At 54.6% G+C, this 21,583-nt stretch overlaps 1 protein-coding gene across 1 annotated transcript in view; it reads right to left on the bottom strand.

Moving 5' to 3' along the window:
* The window catches only part of SCUBE1 (signal peptide, CUB domain, EGF-like 1), a 124,506-nt gene extending 108,802 nt beyond the window's left edge, over positions 1 to 15,704 (bottom strand). Inside the window, exons 1-2 of the mRNA XM_012638017.1 lie at positions 15,498 to 15,704; positions 11,955 to 12,086 (exon numbers count right to left, since the gene is read on the bottom strand). Coding sequence (XP_012493471.1) covers positions 11,955 to 12,086; positions 15,498 to 15,585 — 220 coding nt within the window. The 5' untranslated portion in view covers positions 15,586 to 15,704. The remainder of the gene's footprint in view (positions 1 to 11,954; positions 12,087 to 15,497) is intronic.
* Between the last annotated feature and the right edge of the window lie 5,879 nt (positions 15,705 to 21,583).

Here is a 21,583-nt window from a genome sequence, read left to right as displayed (position 1 = left end):
CCAGGAGTCCCCTCCTCTGGAAGAGGCCCCACAGACTGCCAAGACATCCATCAGGCTCAGACCAATTTTTCAGGCCCAGAGAATGAAGAACAGGCAGGTGGGGCAGGGAGAGGGTAAAAGAATGGAGGGGACAGAGCAGGCTCTCTGGATCTTTATTATTAAAGGGCCGTTGTGGGGTGAATTGTGTCCCCCAAAAAGATGTGTTGAAATCCTGATCCTCAGGACCTGAAAATGTGACCTGATTTGGAAATAGGGTCTTTGCAGATGTGGTCAAGTTCAGACGAGGTCATACTGGGTCAGGGTGGGCCCTAATCAAATGGCGGGTGTCCTTCTGAGAGAGGGAAATTGGACACAGACTCACAGAAGGGAGAATACCTGTGAAGACAGACACGCAGAGGGAAGACAGCCATGTGAGACAGAGGCAGAGACTGGGGTGACGCAGCTGCACATGAAGTGGGTACGAATGCTGCTCTCATTTCCCTGACAAGGAGGCTGAGGCATAGCATGGCTGAGGACCTTGTCTCCAGGCCCCCAGCTGGTGGCTGCATTCAAATGCGAGCTCTATTGCTGTGGTTGGAGCCACATCCTCATCTTCAGGGGGAATGAGATGAATACTTTTTAAAATACTGCTTCATGCTCCGAAAAGTCATTAAGGAGAAAGGTGTGGAAGAGATGTCACGTGCATTATTTCTATCTCCAATGTCTATGTACCTACTCTCGAGGTCGAAGGATGGTGACAGTTGATGGGCAGTGACAGAGCTGGTTCCTAGGAATGGAGAACGTGGGCAGGCAAAAGCTCTGGCCAGTACTCTAAGCACTGACGACAAGGAGTCCAACAACTCAATCCAGGCATCCCTGCTCCTGCCCCCGCTTAGATTTTTTTTTTTTTTAATGAAAATTCAATTCCCACCAAAGACAGCTCCCAGCATCCAATAGGGCAGAGAAACATAGCACAGGGAACTGCTCATTATGGGATTTTTGAAAAGTCAAACAGTTCCACTTTTCGTATATTAAAATGGCAGTGTGCACACACACAATCCCATAGCTGTGGTTATGTGCCAACAGTACTGGTTTGGAACCCAAAGTAAGATGAATTGGTTTTTTTTCATCTAATTCAAAATTGATTCTTGCTGCTCCATAAAATATATATTTATTCTGGTGCCTAGGTTCTAAAAGATTCTATTGCAATGAATCAGAGTGCCTTCTCATTTTATTTTAATACTATTTTAGGGCATTTTCCTCAAAATCAGGAAACCTTTTCAAAATGAGGATTTTTAAAGTACCCACTCTCCACTCTAGGTAATCATTACTGAAAATGTCTTCTCATTTCCCCCGAAACTGGCATTTTTCTAGACATTCCTCATAGACGGTGGAGACCAAATGCTCTAACAAAGACCCCTTCCCTGGCTGGGCGCTAGCACGTCCTCTCCTTTGTCTGGGGGCTTTAGGAAAAACATGTACTCCTTAGATCAGGCAACCATTCTGGGAAAGATGTATGGCTTAGGAAGTTGAGTCCTTATTGATGAATAAATCTTAATCCGGTTTGGTGGCTAATTACGCTCTCGGGAAGGTGGTTTCTCGGGCTGCCTAGCAGGAAGGATTAAGCCCCCTGTCTCCAGTGGCGCGGGGTTAAGCTCTGGGTTTGTAATGACTGAGTAATGAGACCCGCTCTCGGAGGACCCCTGGCATCCATCGATCAGGTTTCTGTTCTGCAAAGACAATGCTAGAAGTGGGCCCAGCAGTTAATTACGGGAAAGGTCAAAGGTCACACAAAACCAACACAAATCTATATACTTTTTCATTCCTAACTGCACACGATGACCGTGGCTCAGCCAGAGGGTTGGAAGGTTCCCTCCCCCGTCCCACCCTGTGATCCAAGATAACCATGGGGTTTGAGCTCCTTGGTGACCTCTTCCAGTCCCCTGTGGCTCATGCTGGTCCCTCTGCCTGGAGCTCCTTCCCCTGCACAAATGCCTGCTCATCTCTGCACCTCGAGCCCCAGCAGGACCTCCTCCCTGAAGCCTCTGCCCATCTCCTAGCAGATATAAGCCCTCCCAACGCCTCGGGCTCCGTGGCCCCCAAACAGACACTACCATTCCTGACCTCGCTTGCTTATGCATGTGTCCTTCCTTGCTGCAAGTCCATGAGGGGGAGAACTGTGTCCTGTTCAGCTGAAGCCTCAGAACCTGGCAGAATGTGCTCGACACAAGCCTGCTGATCGTTGAACGGGGGAACAATCATGACCGTGGCCTCATTTACTAACCCTCATGACGTGCGAGGCCATCTGCAGGCCCTACACACATGACTGCCCTGAGAGGTGGGTGCCAACATCTTCATTTTACAGCAAGGGAAACCAAGGCTCAGAGATGTTGCCTGCCCTGCCTCAAGTCACACAGCTAATACAAAGGGAGCCAGGAATTGAGCCAGGGCCCCTGACTTCAAAGTTAAGGCTGTCTCAGTCACACAGGGCCACATATTATGTGATTCCATTTATATGAAATCTCCAAAAAAAGCCAATCAATGGAGACAGAAAGTAAATCAGTGGTTTCCCAGGGCTGGAGGGGCTGGAGGCTTGAAGGGGAGATGGCCAAGGGGTATGGGGTTTCTTTTTGGGGTAATGAAAAGATTCTAAAATTGATTGTGGTAATGGATGAACAATGTGAATATGCTAAAAGGCATTGAATTATATGCTTTAAATGACTGAATTATATCCTATGTAGATTATATCTCAGTAAAGCTGCTTAAAAAATAAAAATAAAACAAGTTCATGCTGTCAGTGCCCTTACCTGCTGGGCTGGCTCTGCCTGGATGCAGGGAAACCACAAGGATGCTCACTGTGAACTGACCTCAAATGCCACCTGCCCAGCTTGGGTACATGGTGGGGGGCGTGGCTCCCAGAAACCAGGGGGATTCCCGCACCAAACCAGTAGGATGAGGTCCAGTTAATCATTTCCTTTCTCCCTCAAGAACACACTGAACCCTTTGCTGGGGGCTGTTTCCAGGCTCGGGCATCAGGACCAACAGACACTGAAGTGATCTGGTCAAAGGAAAACCGACCTGTTGGAGTGTTTGAGATAGAAGTGAGGAGGGGCCCCAGGGGACCTGCCAGGCTTGAGTCTGGCTCTGCTGGCCCTGAGTCAAGGGTCCTATTGCTCCCTCCCGCCAATCGCAGGCGTGGTCATTCTCCCACCCCTCCAGGAAAGGTAGGGGAGATGTGCCAGGCCCCCAGACTGCAGGCTCTGAGGGGCCACTCCACAGGCCTAGCCACCTCTGAGCTCTAAAGGAAGATATCAGAAACATGCAGTTGCCAGAACACCCGAACCGCCACTTAGAATCAGTAAGCCAGAATCCTGGAGCTCCTCCGATCCACCATCCTGGGTTTTATAAAGGGGCAACTGAGTGACCGAGGGTCAGAGGATGCCCTCAGCCTGGACGCTGGCCACAGGGCTACCAGCCTGGAGGGGGAAAATGACCCAACACAGACAAACACAACCTCACGTGGGGTGAGTTTCTCCTGCTATGGACCAGCCAGGCGCAGGTCTGCCCGTGGGGCTGGCAGTGGGAAGGGACAGGTGGCTAAGCCTGGCTGAAGCCTACCCACCACCCCCGTAGTCTGAGCCGGCGTTGGGCACCACCAAAGCAGGGATAGCCTGGAGGAGGGAGCTGCCCACAATGAGAGGCCAAGGGGCCCGGGATCTCCTGGCCCCCCCGAAGTTTGCAGTCGGCACGCTAAGGGCTGAGGGGCCCACAGACCTGCCCCAGGTCACACAGGGCTGGGACCCCGGTCTCCATGGACCTACTCTCAGCTCAACGCCCCTCTACACGAAGGGCAGGAGGCCCAGACAGAAGGCATGGGGGCTCCTGGAGGGAGGGGTACATCTTACAGACCTTGGAGTGGGGAGCGATCACCACCACCAGCTGGTATCAGCCCAGGCCAGAGTCCAAGCCAGCTGGCTGGAGTTTGCAACTCTCTCTGCCCAGGGGCCGCAGCCCTGGCCCATCTGCAAGACCCCCTCAGAGCACCCCCTCAAGACCCCCTGACCTTGCCCGCACACACAAGCCCCCCAGCCCTGTTTGTCTCAAGGCCTTTGGGGAAGGCCGCCATCCATTTCAGTAGCATTCAAAGGCACACAAGCTCACAGTTTATTTTCTTAGAAATAATGGTTTTTTCTGGTTAGCATTCCTCTGATGGAAAAACAAATAGAGCCGCTGTAATAAGAAGCGGCCAGGAGGAGGCAAGAGGGCCCAGAGGAAGAGGGCAGAGAAGGGCTGCCACCTGGGGAGCTCGGAGACACGGGGGGCAGGAGGTGGGAGGCAGAGACCCCCAACCCTGGCAGAAATGTGGATTTAGAGGAAAAAAGCCCAATACGCAGGCACCGGTGCTGCCTTCAGCACATGTTCGTGGGCGATGAGGCCTTTCCCTCAGATCTCCACTCAAACGCATGTTCCGTAAGGCAGGTGTTATGGCGCCCATTTGATGGGTGAGGAAACCAGGGCTCAGTAGGTTAAGTCACTTGTTAGGCTTATCAAACCAGCAAGGACCAAACCATGGCCTCCACATCCTTGCTACAAATGCTTCCATTGGCCATCAGAGCTGGAAGGATCCGCAGTGACCTGCTCCTCTTCTGCTTTTCTAACCTGGTGCAGATGATACCTCCTCCAGGGAGCCCTCTCTGATTTCTCCCCCTCCTCAGGCAGACATACGCATTCTCTCTACTTCACCCCACTGAGTCTTGTCTGCATTTCCTTCACTGCACTTTCCATATCCCCTTATGATCCCATTGTTTCCAATCTGTCTCTCCCACAAATCAGTTAGGTCTTCAAGGGCAGGAAACATGTCTTGGCCCCAGCACCAAGCCTGGCACAGAGCAGGTACTCAGTGAATGCAGATGATCCTTAACTGAATCCAGTCCAGTGCATAAATTTTACAGCTGGGCAAACTGAGGCTTAGAGAGGCAAACTTACCTCCTATGCTTAAATGCAACAGCTTGAGCTTTTTATTTTTCCTCCTAAAAATGGACATGGCCTCCAAGAACTCTCCAAGAAGCCTAAACTCTGCAGTAGAGCCGGGCCGGTTGCAAGCAACACTGCCTAATTGCTAGCTGACAGCAGATTGGAATTTTAAGTCACATCCAATTTCTTCCTGCCCGCTGGTCTGCTGGACTTGAACGCTTTCATCTTCGTCAGAGCACACGTTAGCATGCATAATTGCATGTTTCGAGACTTGAAGGGGAAGAATTTCCCCTTCTTCCCCCGCTTGCCCCCATCCCCACTTACCTCCTACTGCCTTTCCTGCCCTCCCAAATAGAATTTTATCTGGAGTTTCAAAAAAGTGTGCAATAATGATGATGAAAATGATTTAATAAGGTCACGGACATTATTTCCTAAGAAGGCCAATTGGTTTTAAGGGTTTTTCTTTTCTCATGTTAAACTAAATAGATCACTGGGTATGTCATTAGGAGTTTTGCTAAAACGCTTTAATAACATGTTCTGTAATCTACCTAACTTCAGTGATTGACAAGCAGACCCTGGGGATATAAAACTCAGGAAGTGACTATTTACATTCATTATATACATGCTAATTTTGTGATCTCTCATGGCCAGAAGGTTGTCATTTTTTCCCCTTTCACACAAAAAAGGAAAATAGTAATATATTTGATATACTGTGGCCAAAACAAAAAGTTATTTCCCCCAAGAGTTTTAATTACAGCATTTGGAAAAGGCCGGAGTTGGAACTTGCAAGTGGAATAAACCACTTGAATAAATGGTCTAAAAAATGAAGCACACACAGAAGGGGTGATGTGCGCTGCTGCTCCAGACGAAGCGGTGATTACCCGCAGCGTCTCAGTTATCTAAACAAGCCATCTGAGGGCAGTTTGCTCCTCGTTTGGGGCCTGGTCCTGATTATAAACGAGAGCTTTTAATTAAGACTAGTGAGACCCAATTCAAGCTATAATTTGGTCCTTTTCCTTAGCAAATGTCTATGAAAACAAGGCAATTAAGGTTAAATGAGTTGAAGCCTTTAAAGGGGATGAAATACCCCCTCCTTACCTGAGCCTGCCCCTCCCAGAATGAGCACAGACAGGCCTGGCTAATTCAGACTAGGAGGCCAGCGCAGGGTGGCCTGGAAGCTTCCAAAAGACCCATGCCCAAGGGGCCAGGTGAGCTGGGGATGCGCAGGCTTAGCTAAGTGAAGAGGGATGGAAGAAACAGAATGTGCAAAGGCCCTGAGGTAGGAAGGAGCTGGCAAGTGTGGGAAACTGTTATATAAAAAAGAGTGATACTGGGGTGAGGTTAGGGAGGGAAGGATAGCAAATAATAGTAGCTCAAAGTGAGTGAGCTGCGGCTGGGCTAAGCCCCAGGGCATCATCCCCGAGTTGTACTGAGGGGTGATGAGCCTCTAGCCCTCACATTCCTGAGGCCTGTCCTAGACCAGCTGGCAGCAGCCAGGGAGGGGACACGTGAAAAAGGAAAGGGTCTCTGCAGCCCCCTCTGTCACTCCGTAGCTGAGAAGCCTCCCCCACTGCCTTCAGACAGGCTCACGGGGCCTGGCCTCCTGCTGGGACACCTTGGCTACCGGAGGTGGAAGCCAGGCCCTGCTGCCTTTCACCTAGGTGGCCTGGCTAGAGCCTGACCTCTCTGGACCCAATTTTCCCAGGCTAACTCTGCCACTGGTCCACACCGGATATCCATAGACTAGGTCCCTCCCCTCCTGGGCCTCAGCTTCCTCATCTATAAAACCTTCAGAGTTTGTGAGGTTCTGGGAGGCATTTCTGGGAACCCCCAGGATGGATAACGGTCAGTCACTGCCACCGACCCCAGCTCTGGGCCTGGCGCTGAGTGAAGTCACACAACCTAGTGTGACAGGAGCACTGAGGAGGGATGCTCACAGGTGGTAGCTCACCTGTCTGGGGGACCAGGCAAGACTTCCTGGAGGAGGTGACCCTCAAGACCCACCTTTCACCCAACAAATGCCTTCCATAGCCTTGCCAGGCCCGGTGCTGGGTTCCAGGGATGGGAGCTGAACAGGTCACAGACCCTGCCCCAGAGGAGCCCACGTTTCCGGAGGAGACACAGGAAAACGTAAGTGCAGTGTGGCGTGGGCTAAAATGGGTGCGTATGTGGGACGGGCAGTGGAGAGAGACGGCACCTGTCATTCACAGGGGCTGCCCTGCATACCCTCTAAAGTTTCTTCCAGCTCCACACATCCGCGAGTCACTTCAGATCCCGACAAGAGCTGATCACGAAGAAAACGTGATTCACCCTCAGCCTTGCTCAGAGCCTTTCCCGGCCGTCCGAGGCACCGCGTCAGTCTGGCGACAGCAAGCCCCTGCCAGCACTGAGCTGACCACACAGGGCCCCAGACTGCCCTCTGGACACAGCTGCAACGTGTGGAGATCATGTCATCGTCACATGTCCACTGGCCACGTGGCAAGGTGGCCCAGAAAGTGTGGTAAGAAACTGTCCCCAGAATGCGGGGCAAGTTGCCTCCAGTGCAGGGTTTGCTGATGGGGGTTCACAACCAGCGGAGTTTCAGGGTTACGTGGGTAAGGGGGTAAGAGGCTACGTCAGCCCCCACAGGGCTTCCCACGGTCTGGGCTCATTTCCCGTGGGCGCCGCACTCTGGGGCCCGCTTTGCTGAGCGCCTCCTCTGTGTCTATCACAGCAACAGCAGTGTCGATGCAATCTGCAGGATAGGGTGCAAGTTTCCCCAAAACTCCAACCCCGACCTCTGCAGAACCCCACAGCAGCTCGGGACCTGCAGATGCAGGAGCCCAGGGAGGGAAAACAGGCTTCATCTACTGCAGAAATGACCATGTGGAGGGTGCGGGGATTGATTACTGATGTCTGCTGCAGGAGAAGGTAGCAGCATATGAGCACATGTGCATCCCTGAAGAGTAGGTTTAGTTGAACAAAGGAAAGCCTTCTCTTCTGCGTATTTTTTATTGTACATTCCTTTTTTTTTTTTTTTAAAGAGGTGAGGTGTGGCTCACTCTGTCACCCAGGCTGGAGTGCAATGGCACAATCATAGCTCAATGCAGCCTGAAACTCCTGGTCCCAAACAATCCTCCCACCTTGACCTCTCATATTGTACCTTCTTGATAAAGGGTCATCTGTGAAGGGCGCACCTGTCTGTACCCCTCTGCGGGGATATGGATGTAGGCGTATGGTTTATACAAACAGTCGATGAATCAGAATACCCCATTCCCAACCATTTTAGATCCTGGGAATTGTTACAAAAAGAAAAGCTTCACCTCTTTCCACATATTGAACAAAATTATGATCATCACCATTATCACGATGATCACCATCAACACTGTCATCATCAACATCTTCATCATTGTCATCATCACCACCACCACCACTATCATCATCATCATCATCATCACAGTAACAGCAGCTAATGCTTATATAGTGTGTCCTATGTGCCAGGCTATATTCAAATGCTTTAAATACATTAACTCATTTAATTTTCAAACTGTCTCTATGAAGTAGGTACTAGTATCATGTCCATTTTACAGATAAACAAATGGAGGTTAAGTAATGCTACACAGGCAGCATTTGAACCCAAGCTGTCTGGCTCCAAAGTCAATGCCTTAACCATTATGCTCAATTGAATACGGACTGTTAATTCCCTCTTCTTGGAACACAAAGCCACAGACAGGAAAAACCACTTGCAGAAACGCAGTGTGGAGAAATGGGGCTACCAAACCTGGGGTCTAGTCCCCACTCAGGAAAGATCCCTGCCCTCTCAGGCCTCCGTCTCCCCATCTGTAAACCGAGGAGTGGACATCTGGATGGTCTCCAAGCTCCCTCAGGCCATGCTGCATGTGGCCTGACAAACCCTTCAGATTTCAAAGCTCCCAGAAGTCCCTGCACAGTCATCCCGGGGAAGCCAGCAGGGATCTGACGACTTTTGGGTGAACGCTCCAGCAGGCTGCCTTGATTCCGATTGATGACTCTGGGTGGGTCCCCAGGGACAAGAAAACCTGAGTGCAAGCGGGACAGGGTCCACTCGGGTCCCCTCGGGTCCCCAGAACCCACGCCAGCACTCATTCACCAAGGGCTTAGGGAGTGAATAACCAAATGGCGTTTTCCTCTTGGTTCCTCACGTTATTTTCATACTGTTAGTATGAAACTCGACAGGTATTGACCTGTGCTATCCTAAATCTGCTAACTAAGAATTTCCAGCTCACGCAGCCCTACCAGACCACAAGCTCTCGAAAAGCAGGGACCGGGGTGCACCCTAACTATCACCTCTGCAGTATACAGCACTGAGTGATTTTCAAAGGTCTTCGCCATTCATAATCTCATTTGAGCCTAAACCACTGTGAGAGGTCGTGAGAGCTGATGATGATGATGGTGATGATGAGGCAATGACACTGTCGTCTGCATGTTGAGCACAGAACTGTGTACTGAATGCCTACTGTGTGTTGAGTGCCAGGCCCCCAGCGCACTACGCTGTATCTCAATCCTCGGCATGACCTGTGGGGCAGTACTTGAGGCCCATACAGGAGAAACTGGGGCTCAGTGAGGGCAAATCACCACCCACATTTGCACATCAGAAGTGGGCTGCAGGCTCCCATGAGCGGCCAGGCCTGTCCCTGCTCTCCTCTTTCATCACACAAGGTCAGCATGACACCATGGCAAGTAGCCCTTCCATGCACCCAGGATGCCACACTCCCCTCTGTGGGTGTCTCACAGGTTGCTCGTTTAATGTGAACAGCCTGAAAGAGAGCCAGCCTGGGCAAAAGAGAGCCAACTCAGACTAAACATTTTCCGCACACCCATGCTAGCCCCAGGCCCTGCCCCAAGAGCTGGGAACACAGTGACAAGCACAAAGCATCTCTGTAATTGAGGAGCTCACCAGGTGCTCCTGGGGGCATGGCCTGAGTTTGACAGCTTCAGTGTGGTGGCCCCAACACTGAGCTCATGGCAGGCGCTCAGTAAACGAGCTCACAGCTCAGCGGGGGAGCAAGACACATGTCATTATAACCCATCGTTAGAAGCGCGATGCTGGAGCAGAGCAGGTCTTAACGCAGTCCAGTGTGCGTGTGTGCAGGTGTGTGTGGAAGTGGAGGTATCAGGGAAGGCTTCCGAGAGGAGGCAAATCTAAGGGATGATTAGCCTTTAGCAGGACACAAAAAGAGGGAAGAAGCTCTAGGCACAGGGAAAACCTGAGCTGGGGCTCACCAACATGGAACAGCCCAGCATGCACGTGTGCGCCAGGACACGCAGTGATCCACGTTTCGGGATATGATGGCCAGAGGCTGGAGCCCAGCCGAAGAGAGAGGGAGACCCCTGGCAGTTCCTGAAGCACATTCACAAGCCTCATCCTCTCTCATCCTCATGCCTAGCAGGCCAGAATGATTTCTCTCTCGAGCAGATGAGGATGGGAGGCCCACAGAGCCAGCGAGTGGCAGAGCTGGGATTGGGACAGAGTCTGATGCTTAACCCAGGACTCAAGTAGAGTGGGGAGTTAAAGCTGGACTCTGAAGGCCCTCAAGGAAACAGGAGACACAGTGTAGCCTCCTAGGTAGAAGACGGTAGGAGAGGGCCTAAGGAGCTGGGCTGGGGGAGGAACCATGACCCCCCCTTGCCAGGGCACTGGGTCTGTGAGGCCCAGCAGAGGATCAGAAAACGTCGCACACAGCCTCACGTGTGCCACTTGAACCACCAAGCTAGCCTCCAGGCCCTGCCAGTAGCTGGGCCAGCCTGTCCCACTAGGCTTCTTGCTAATGGCCTGATCTATCTGCTTCCAGCCTGGCCTCCTTCCAGAGGTCTGTGGATAGGTGCCAGCTCCCCCGCTGCGGTTTCTGGGCCCCGACCAAGCCAGGGATATGACAAAACCAGGCATGGTCCAGGACGATGGCATCTGCCCAGCACTCAGCCTTAAGTATTTGCTCAATAAATGAGATGGACAAACACCATCAGCATCCCGAGGAGGTGCATCTCCATCTCCTGCTAAATGCCAGCCCCGTAAAGCCTCGTGTAGAAAGAACATGTCGCTTTCCTAACACAAATATCACACTTCGAAAAAGTAAACTGGCAGGTCCCGGAGAGAAGAAAATGAGATGCTAGAGAGTCACTGAGTGGGAGTTAGAAGACCTGGGTTTCAGTCCTTGTCATGTCACTGTGAAACTTGGGGACCCTGCCAAGGATGCTTCTCCTCCCTGAGTGTCAGCTGTCCTCATTCATACAATGGGGGCAGATGGGCACGATCTGCATCAGCGACCCCATCCAGGTTGCACATCAGTCATGGAGAGCTGTTTCCAGCCCCGTGACGCCACGTTCTGCCCCAGACCCCTGGGGTCAGGGCGACCGCACAGACCCTCACAGATGAATGCTTCAAGGTTCTGTCTGGCTTGGAGAGACCTGACTCCAAACATAGCTGGAGTTCTCACTCTGACTTTCAGCCTTCCAGGCAGGCAGCTTCTGATGCCAGGCAGTCAAACCAGCACCCCAGGTGCAGGGAAGGAAGGCTGGACAGACAGACGGATGCCACAAATCCACCAGTCTCTGTCTGTGCTCTGGAGCTGGAGACAGGAGACCTGAGCCAGCCTCATGAATGCCACGGTTGGCTACTGAGCAGATCCTTTGGGGAAGCTACGGCCACCTACGGTGGTTTTGGACTTGACATTAGGGACCTGGAGGGAGGGGGTCACCCCAGGCCCTAACACCCCTGACATACATGACCAGGCAGCAACAGATGTACAAATACATCATTCAATGCTTCACTCAATTGCTTTAAAAAAACAAAAAGTTTGAAACCCAGGTGAGAATCAGATACCCCATGACTCCAGCTTCATCTTCCAAGGAAGCAGCCTGCATTCCCAGAAAGCCCGTAGTCTCCCTCCCAAGGCCGAGAGAAGCCAGTTCTGTCACACCGGTGGTGGCGGGCTGGAGGCTTGGCCCTAGTAGGCGTCAAACGGGGAGGGCTGGGCTCCACTCACCTTCACACTGCCTCCCTTCCCCCTTGTAGCCCGGCTTGCAGAGGCATTTGTAGGACTTAGGCGTGTTCTGACAGATGGCATCGATGTGGCAGTCGTCCGTGCCCTCGGAGCACTCGTCCACGTCCACTGCCCCTGGTGGGGGGACAACAGATGAGCTGTGGCCTGGGAGCAGGCAGTGGGTGGTGTGGGGAGCTCTCGCCTCTGCCCGCCACTGATCACCGGGGTAATTAACAACAACAGCTGTCACGTGACAGTCTGGTGTGACAAGTGGCAACTGGTAGCATCTCTGGGGCAGCTACTCTGCTCCAGGCACAATGCTACAATATGCCTGGCCTCATTTGTTTCACAACAACCCCACTGGGTAGGGCTATTCTTCTGCAAACAGATGAGGAAACTGAGGCTTAGGGACACATGAGGAAAAGCCCCTCTCTGTGTGTCCTGCTCTCCCCACAAGCTTCACTCCAACCCTCCTCACTCTCCTTACTCTAGAATTTAGAGCCAGAAGGGTCCTTGGAGGATTTAACTCCAGCCCCTTGGGGTTACAGATTGGGAAACTGAGGCTAGGGTGGAGCAGTGAGCAGAGGCCAGCCAGCAGGCTCCTGCAGGTGAACATGGGATCCCAGCCAGCCCTAGGCTGGGAGGAAATGGGATTCTCCACTCCACACCCCACACTGGAGTGTCCGGTGGCAGGACCACACCCTCACTGGGTTAACCCAGCTGACGGATGGTTCCAGTCCCCCAGTCGTCCCTCCTCCCCTCCTCAGAAATCTAGGTGCGACCTGGTTCTCATATCCTGACTTCTAAACTGAAGTTCCGTCTAGGGTGAGGGCCCCTGACACTCCCCACCTCCTGCCCCACCACACAAGTACAGGTCCAGTCTGGAAGAGCTATGGCGGCAAAGTAAGGCAAAATAGACCCTGTGTGTCTGTGTATACACCCCAACATTCCCTCCCTCCCTCTCTCTCTCTCTCTCTCTCTCTCTCTCTCTCTCTCACACGCACACACTTCAGACAGAAAGAGGACCCTCACGGCCTAGGACAGCACAGCCAGAAGAACCTTAGCTGTACCGCAGCTGAATTCCTCAGGCTGCAGATGAGGATCCTGAGGTGCAGTGAGGTGTGTCACAGGTCGGGAGCTCATTGGGGCAGAGACTAGAAGACAGAATAAGCTTTTCTATGTGCCAGTTACTTCCAACTAGCTAGGAATAAAACGCAGGGGGATGACAGAAGGACAGGAGGGCAGCACAAGGGACTCTCAGCAGCTGCTATTAATAGGATGGCAGCCCCCTAGGGGTGAGCTTGGAATGTCCCCATCTCTTTATGCCTCTGGCCCTACCTCAGATTGCCTTGTCCCCAAGTGTCCACCCTGAATTACTCCCCTGGCTGACATCTGCGTTCTAAATCTGCATGTGGGGCCTCTCTAAGAGACTCCCTCCCCTCCCCCAGGGCTTCTCCTCCTCTAGCCCCCAAGGCTCCAACCCAGCCCCGAAGGAAGACAGGCATCAGAAAGAAACGTAAGAGAATGATGGGCATGCGTGCACGCGCACACGCGGCAGGCAGCATCAGTCGTCGGGGGCTGCATCTGCTCAGGTGGGCAGCCCATCCTCTACAGCTGCCCAGAGGAAGGTGAAAAGGTACCTGGGAGGCAGTGGGCAGAAGGGGTCAGAGCCGGCACTCAGATGGCCAGGGGCCAGCAGGAACATTGGCGAGGGGCCTCTGGGAACTGGCAGCAGATGGATCCCAGTGCAGGGGTGGCACTGCCTCAAGGGCAGGAAATCAGATGCCAGAGGGGGCCAATCTACATGCTTCCAGCAGGAAGGGCCACTTCTAAGACAGGACCAGCGGGGGCAGTGGCCACAGGCTCTTCGCACTTCCCAAGGGTCAGTGCCTGGAAATGAGGGAAGGGAAACTGCCTGGGGCTCTGGAGCCCCTCGCGCTGCCCACCCCCAATCTCCCACCTTGGTAGCTGTCCTCATCAGGATGGAAATGGATGGATGTTGGTGAGGGGTGGGTGGAGCCATCTCCCAACACACCTCATAAGCATGTCCTTAGGTGGAGAGTGGGGAGAGGACAGGCAAGTTCCAGGAGAGAGGGTGAGGAGCCACAGCTGTTTGTCCCCAGTGATCCTCCAGCCATGCTCCCTGGTTGGGGCTGGAGATTCCCTCCCATCACAGGCTGCTCACTTTGACTTTGGTTTGCTTATGCTGGGGACCAGCTGCCGGGGCTGCACAGCCACAGGGCTTCCCTGTGGGGGAGGATGGGAGCAGGAGACAGACACAGACACAGAGAGACCTGAGAGGGGACTGAGAGGTGGGGAGAGGCACATGCAGCAACAGTCATTCAGAGGCAAAACAGCCCGAAGCTTGAGAGAGACACCCACAGGCACGAGGAGGTGTGGACAGCAGGGTGAACGGAACAGTTTAAACGGCCTGGCATCCTCACTCAGGGCGTGACTACCAGGAATAGCCCCCCACGCCGCCAAACACAGACCTCAGGGAGCCCAGAGGGGCAGGCAGGACCCTCGCGGCCATGTCCCCCTCCAGGGAGAGAGAGGGAGGAAGCTCCTCTAAAGACATGGGAGGAGAGACTGTGACTCCAGCTTAGCCAGGAGCCCCTCCAGGCAACCAGAGAGCAGGGGGGACAGGGTGGGAGGACGGGGAGTCCCCGTGAAATACGTCCTCTCCCCCGCCCCCCGCGGCCCCACCTGGCCTCTGCCCCGACCCCTCCCTCAGCTCCCGCCTCCCTGTCCTGGATTCCCTGCGCTATGTCCCGAGCCTGGTCCCGCGCCCTCGTGTCCGTCCTCTCCGCCTTCCTTCCCCGTCTCCACCGCTCCTGTCTGACAGTCCACCGGTCGCAGCCTCCCAGGGAGTTCCGTCCTCTTCCCTCAGTCTCCCTCCCGCTCCGCGGTCTCCTGCCCCAGCGTCCGTCCGTCCCCACCTTTCCCTTCCTCCCGTCGTCAGCCCATCCCTTTCTCGTCTCTTTCCTCCGGCGGTCCGTCTGCCTCCTTCTGCCTCCCTCGGGTTTCTCCTTGCGCCCCCGGCCTTTCCCGTCTCCTCTCTACCGCTGTGTCTGTCTTTTCTGGCTGCTTCTTGTGTCCTTTTGTCTGCTCCCTCTGCGCCTCCTTTCCCGTCCGTCTGTCCCTCCAGCCATCGCCTCCCCTCCCCTTTCTCGGGGTCCGTCCTTCCCGCGAGCACGTCCTCGGGTCTCCTGGACCCTCCCTCTGCCGGCGCCCCCTCTCCCCAGGCAGCGCCCCTCCGGGCCCCGCGGTCCCGCCGCGGTCCGCACGCCGGGCCCTCGGCCGGCCGTCGCGCTTCCTTCCTCCCTCCGGCCTCACTCTCCCTCCCCGGGCCTCGGCCCACCGCCCCTGCCGCGGCGGGCGGGACTGCAGGAGCCCGGCCGCCCGGCTGCGGGGAGGGGGCGCCCCGGGTCGGCCCAGAAGTTACTTTGTAAAGAGGCGGGGCGGGCGGGTGCGGCCTCGGGACGGCGCGCAGTGGGGGCCGCCCGGCCCGCGCTCCCCGCCCGCCGCCCCCAGCGGGGCGCTTACCTGGGAGCCCGCTGCCCCCCGCCAGCCGCCCGCGCGCACCCAACGCGAGCAGCACGCACAAGTGCCAGCGCACGGCCGCCGCGCCCATGCTCGCTGCGGGCCCGGCTGGGCGTGCGGGGCGCGGGGACCCGACCGACCGGCCGCTCCCGCGAGCGCTCTTCGCTGCTCACAGCCCCACCAGGGCTCGGGATCCCAAGCCAGCGAGCCGGCGCGGCTGACGAGCTGACAGCGCGCGCTCATTGGCCCGTGGCGGCAGGGGGCGGGGCTCCTCGCACGGACGGCCAATGGGCGCGACCGGCCGGCCCGCGGGGGCGGGGCGGGCGTCCGGGGCGGCCCCCTCCCCTCGGGGCGGTGGCAGGTGGGGGGTGGGGGCCGGGCTGGCTCGCGCGGCCTCTGGGGGCTGCGTCTCGACCGGGCTGGGGCTTGCTCTGGGCTGCCCCCCGCCCTTGGCCCCGGCGGCCCCAGTCGTCGAGGGTGGTCGCCCCCGGGGCAGCGCCTCCCCCGCCGCCAGCGCTCCAGGCAGACGAGGGGGCTGCGAAGCGGCTCTCGGAGGTCGGGAGAGGCCGGCGCCCCCCGTTTGTAGCGGGAGAAACGCGACGCGCGCGGCAGAACTGCGCGCAGCCAGCCGGCGAGTGACCACTGAGCGCCCACTGGGTGCCCAGCGCGGTCCACGCAGCAGCGAGCGAGCCAGACACGGAAAAATAGTGAAATCATCTTAAAATTTACGCTCAAAACAAACGAACTTTTTACCCCTCGCCAAAGGACAATGGCCCGTAAGTGCGCTCGTCGCGGGGCAGCCGCAGAACCCGCGTCTGGCACCGGGCGTCCGGGACAGCTCCGGCGGACAATGCGCCTTTGCGCCCAGTCCCGACCGGCGCCGCCCACGCGTGGGCCGAAGGGGCCACGAGTTCGCCGCCGGTGATGCGAGGCCTGGGCCTCCCGGGACAGCGACAGGCCGGCGGGGCCGGGGGCAGGAGGTGGGGCGGGACGAACATCACGGACGTTCGGCCCAGGAACGTCTCTGGCCTGGCATGGGGTCTACACCTGACGCCTGCCCTGCCCGCTTCAGCCGGCCCCACCGCCCGGTAGGGAGGGGAGGCGGCAAATAAATGGCCCCTCTCAGCTGCAGGCAGGACGCTTTAAGGCAAGAAAGTTCAGCAAACCCCAAGGCCCATCTCCTTGACAACCACCAATAAGAGCTCCTTTTTTCTCTCCTGCCCTCCAGGCCCGACTCAAAGACAAGACTTTTCTCTTTTTTTGTCCACTCTGCCTGCACCAGTTTGCGCCCAACGTTCCCTCTGCACACCAGCTCCCTTCCCTGCCCCAACACACCCCACACGCATAGACAGACACCGCTGTCACACACAGTCACTCGGACACAGCCCCACGCACGCTCATGTGCCCTCTGTACATAGTCTTCTCCCAGCGCAAAGTTGCATCTGTGTCCAGCCAGCTCTTGCTCCCAATCTGACTTCACCTCAGCTGTGGCACTGATCTGGCAGATGGGAGAAGGGGTCCCCGACATGGGGGTCCCAAAAAGGCCAGAGAGGAAGAAAGTGCTGCTCCTTGCCTCCACTAAGCCCGCTCCCCATTGCTTCGACATTTTCCTCTGCATGGCTGCTCCTGGCTGGCGGTTTAACTTGGGAGACCCTGTCATCAGGCTTTATTTTGTCCGCCTCTCAGTGTGGCTCTGGGTTTCTGGGGGTGGGGCACAAGCTCCCTCAGAACCACATATTATTAATACCTTGTGCACTGGGCAACAAGGGCAGGAAATGTGAGGGGGGGCTCTGACTTGCTAGAAACAATGTCCTTTAATGTGCCTATTCATCAGGACCCTCCACCCCGGCCAGGTGTCCGCCAAGCTTGATGGCAGCAGAACTTTCTTCCAGGCTCTGTACCCCCAAATCAAGGTGGGAATGGAGGCAGGTGACAGGCTGTTATTCTGCGACCCCCAGTGCCCAGGGGTAGCTCTCACTCACACCAAGTTTCAGTCCCCAGCCTGCTCCCAAGTAATTGCTCTTGTCAAGTTTCGGGGTGAATTAACACCCTCTGAGGTGTGCAGACAGAGAAAAAGCGGCTCCTTCCAGAAGGAGATCGTGGTCTGTGTGGAGAATTCAGAGAGCAGAGGAGGAGGGGAGTGGACAGAAACACACGTGAGGGTACTAAAGGAGGTGGCTTACGGAGCAGAGAAAGAGGAAGTCACTCCTGCCCCGGGGGACTGTCAGGGAGCCCCCCCCAGGGAAGACGATCTGGAGCTGGACACAAAGCACAGGTAATCTTTCTGATGGACAAGAAAGGACAGACAGACAGAATGTGCCAAGGTCCACAAGAGAAGGCAAGGACCCAGCAAGCAAGCCAGGGAATGTTCTCGGAGCGCCTTAAAAACTGTAGAGCACTGTCCGAGTGTGACGGTGACACGACGGGGGCTGCCCATGGAGACTGGTGTGTGTGTTTGGGAGTGGAGTGGGTGGATGGGTGAGAACCCGTATGCCAGGCCCCCAGCAAAAGGTGCCTTGGAGCCTCTGGACACTAAGCTGGGAGAGTGGAGGCTGAGGGCCGAATCACACAGTGACCATGGGAGGGAACTCTCCATGGCTCCCATCACCTTGCAAATGACCTGTGAGCTCTTTGCGTGGCAAAGAAGGCAGCCCTTGCCCCTCCGCAGCAGCCCCAGCCTCACCGAATTGCTGCAAAGGGCGCCCCACAGACATCCTGCTTTCCACACCCCTGAGCCTGCACACCCCCCTCTGCCAGGAGCACCCTTTGTTCCCCTCCCTCCTAAGGCGCTGCGCTCCTCTTCTGCCCACACCCCACCCCCTGCCCCCAGCTGCTGATCTATGTCTGAGTCCACAGCTCCCTGGGCCTAAGAAATTATTGTCGAATGAGTGAGTGGAGGAACAAAGAAACAAGACAGACGTTATTTAACTGAGAATTCTTATTGCTCCATGGAAAAGATTCTCTGGCTGTTCGATGGGGCATTGAGAAGTGAATCCAGCTGCTCACTGTCTCCTGTCCACCTCCCCCTCCGTGCCCCGTGGGCAAGCTGGGACAGTCGTGGCAGGACCGTGGTTCTTGGTGCACAGAGCAGCTGACCTGGGGCCCTTTGGCTCCCCCTGGTGACGCCTCGCACAGGTCTAGCAAGAAGAGGAGGGAAGAGGAGGTGGGCTCCCCTTCTCCTCCCCTCCAGGCACGCCTGCCACCCTGACTCCAGCAGCTGACCTCAGCCCTCAGCACAACATCCAGCAGGTCTGGGCTCAGACCACACCTTCCATACTCACCAGCCCTACACCTTTGGCTAAATCGCTACCACCTCCGTGCACCTCAGATTCCACCTCTGTGTAACTGACCTCCTAGCATTGTCAGGAAGATTAAACACAGGCAGAAATGGCGTGGGACTGCTCTGAGCCTCAGTTTCCTCATCAGTAAAATGGGAGTGATGCTAATGTCTTTCTCACGAGGCTGTGGGAAGGAGTCAACGAGATTTTGTACATAACGCCCTGGCACATGGAGGTAGTCAGCACACGCTGTTGTTATAATTACTGCTACTGCACTATTACTAGTACTAGTACTAATGCTACAACTAATAGTAGCAGGTGGTAGTAATAGTCAACTGGTTAAGAGCACCTTACTTTTTAAAATTTCCTCATGAAAAATTCTCTTGATTAGTAACAGTGTGAAAGTTCTTAGAGAAAATAAGGTTCCCTGCAAGCATAAAATGTCATTACACAGACATCATCCTCTGTCTTGAGGACATGAGAGGCATTTGTCATCCTATTTTAATCAAAATGAAATTGCATAATACCTCCTGGTATTGCACACGTCTCTAGACCTTCGCGGGTAGTCTTTTCCCCTATCCCTGGGTGACCCTGAGCCACACAGGCCCCGTTTCCTGGCTTGACCTGTCAGGTGAGGGTGTCAGTTCCCAGGAGCCTGTCGCTCTGAAATGACCCGCCTGGGTTGTGACACTCAGCATATCCTGACCTGTCGCCGCTGCCTCCTCCCTTAGGGGTAACAACCGCTGACGTGGTTGAGCGGCCCCGTGTACCTGGCACTGTGCTGCGATGTCTTGCGTGTTGCAGTACGTAAGCCTGCGAGCTAGAACCTGCCACCACCCCCGCTCCACGCCTGCGAAATGGGGCCTCATGCTGCCTGACCCAGAGCCGGCAAGGGGCAGAGGCTTGATTTGAACCCAGGTCTATGCGACCCCCCCTCCACAGGACACACTCTTAAATTAACCATTACCTGTTAATGAAACACACTCAAAGGCTCAAAGGGCTGAGGGGCAGGGGCAGCAGAGCGCTCCCCCCTGTAATGCTTCAAGATTTACTTTTTGCGTTTCCATATTGAGAAATGTGGTTTTTACGTGTATCAGTTCATAATACGCATGGATGATTTCTAGCTACTACTCAGTTTTATGTTCTCTCATCTTTCTAACAGTTCCAAAATCTGTCGGAACCGCTGCCCGTCACCGCCCCCACCCCACCATTCAAGGAGGCGCGTGAGACAGGGCGACACCCAGCAGGGCTTTGCAGAGTCTCCTCAAGGGCCGGCGGCTTTGCCTTTGCAGCACGTCCTGCAGAGCCTGGCAGTGTGCCGGGCACGTCCCCACCATCGCCTCTGGGGCTACGAGTTCACGGACACGTTGGCAGGAAAAGCTGCAGATGAGTCCTAAAGACAGCCCAGCCTATGCACTTCATTTTATAGCTGGGGAAACTGAGGCCCAGCCTCACAGATCCACTACCCCTTGGACACATCCACCCGGAGCCCCCTCAGGCACCTAAACTCTGCCAAGTGCACCCTCCTGCCCAAGCCTGCCCCTGTCGGGGCTCCTTGCTTGGGGGGTGCCTCTCTCCTCTCCTCACTCCACTCACCAGCCCCTGTCAACCTGCGTCCATGACCTCTCCTCTCCGTCCCCTCAGCCACTGGCTTTGTTGGGCCAATACTGTCTCTCGCCCCCGTGACTCCACAGAGGCTCAAACCCACACCCGCCAGGGTAGCCAGAGTCGGCCTGACCTCACCACTCCAGAAATTAACATTTTTTTCCAATTTAAAGTGCTGTCTATCTGCTTAATATAGAAAAGACTCAGAGAGAACGACAAGTAACATTCTACTGTATTTCCTTCCAGTGTTTTTTCTGTGAGCATTTACATTTTAAAAAATAAAAGTAAGACCATATTACACATACAACATATTTTTCCAGCCCCTATGTTTATTTTTTATTTTATTTAAGTGATCTTTGTAGAGGCGTACTTTACATACAGTAATATGCACTGTTTTAAGTGAGTAGTTGGGTGAGCTAAATTTTTTTTATTGTGGTCAAATACACATAATGTAAAATTTACCTTCTAAGTGAACAGTTCTGGGGCGTTAAGTACATTTACACTGTTGTGCAACCGTCACCACCGTCCATCTCCAGAACTTTTGCATCTTCCCAAACTGAAAGTCTGTTCCCATTAAATGCTAACTTCCCCCTCCCCTTGCCCCGCAGCCCCTGGTCACCACTGCTCTGCTTTCCGTCTCTATGCATTCTGTACCTCATGTAAGTGAATCGTACGACGTTGGTCCTTTGTGTCTGGCTTATCTCACGCAGCATAACATTTCGAAGGCTCATCCATGGATCAGAATTTTATTCCTTTTTAAGCCTGAGTAATATTCCATTGTATGTATGTAACATACAATTTTGTTTATCCGTTCATCTGTGGACGGACATTTGGGTCATTTCTATCTTTTGACTACTGTGAATAGTGCTGCTCTGAAAGATGCTGTACAGATATTGGTTTGTGTCCCTGCTTTCAATTCTTTGGGGTACGTTAATATATCCAGAAGTAGGATTCCTGGATCACATGGTAATTTTAATTTAAATTTTTGAGAAACTGCCATAATGTTTTCCACAGTGGCTGCACCCTCAAATGAGTTTTGACAAATGCATACACCTGTATAATTTCCACCACAATCAAGACAGAAAACATCTCCGGTACTCCCAGAATTTCCACTTGCCCTTCCCAGGCAATTGTTCCAACCAAACACAAGCAGCCACTGATCTCATACCTCTGACTACGGATTAATTTGGCCTATTCTAGGGCTTT

The sequence above is a fragment of the Propithecus coquereli genome, unplaced genomic scaffold (assembly GCF_000956105.1).
Source record: "Propithecus coquereli isolate 6110/MARCELLA unplaced genomic scaffold, Pcoq_1.0 Scaffold126, whole genome shotgun sequence".
Taxonomy (NCBI): Eukaryota; Metazoa; Chordata; class Mammalia; order Primates; family Indriidae; genus Propithecus; species Propithecus coquereli.
This window is presented reverse-complemented; position numbering and strand designations above follow the sequence as displayed.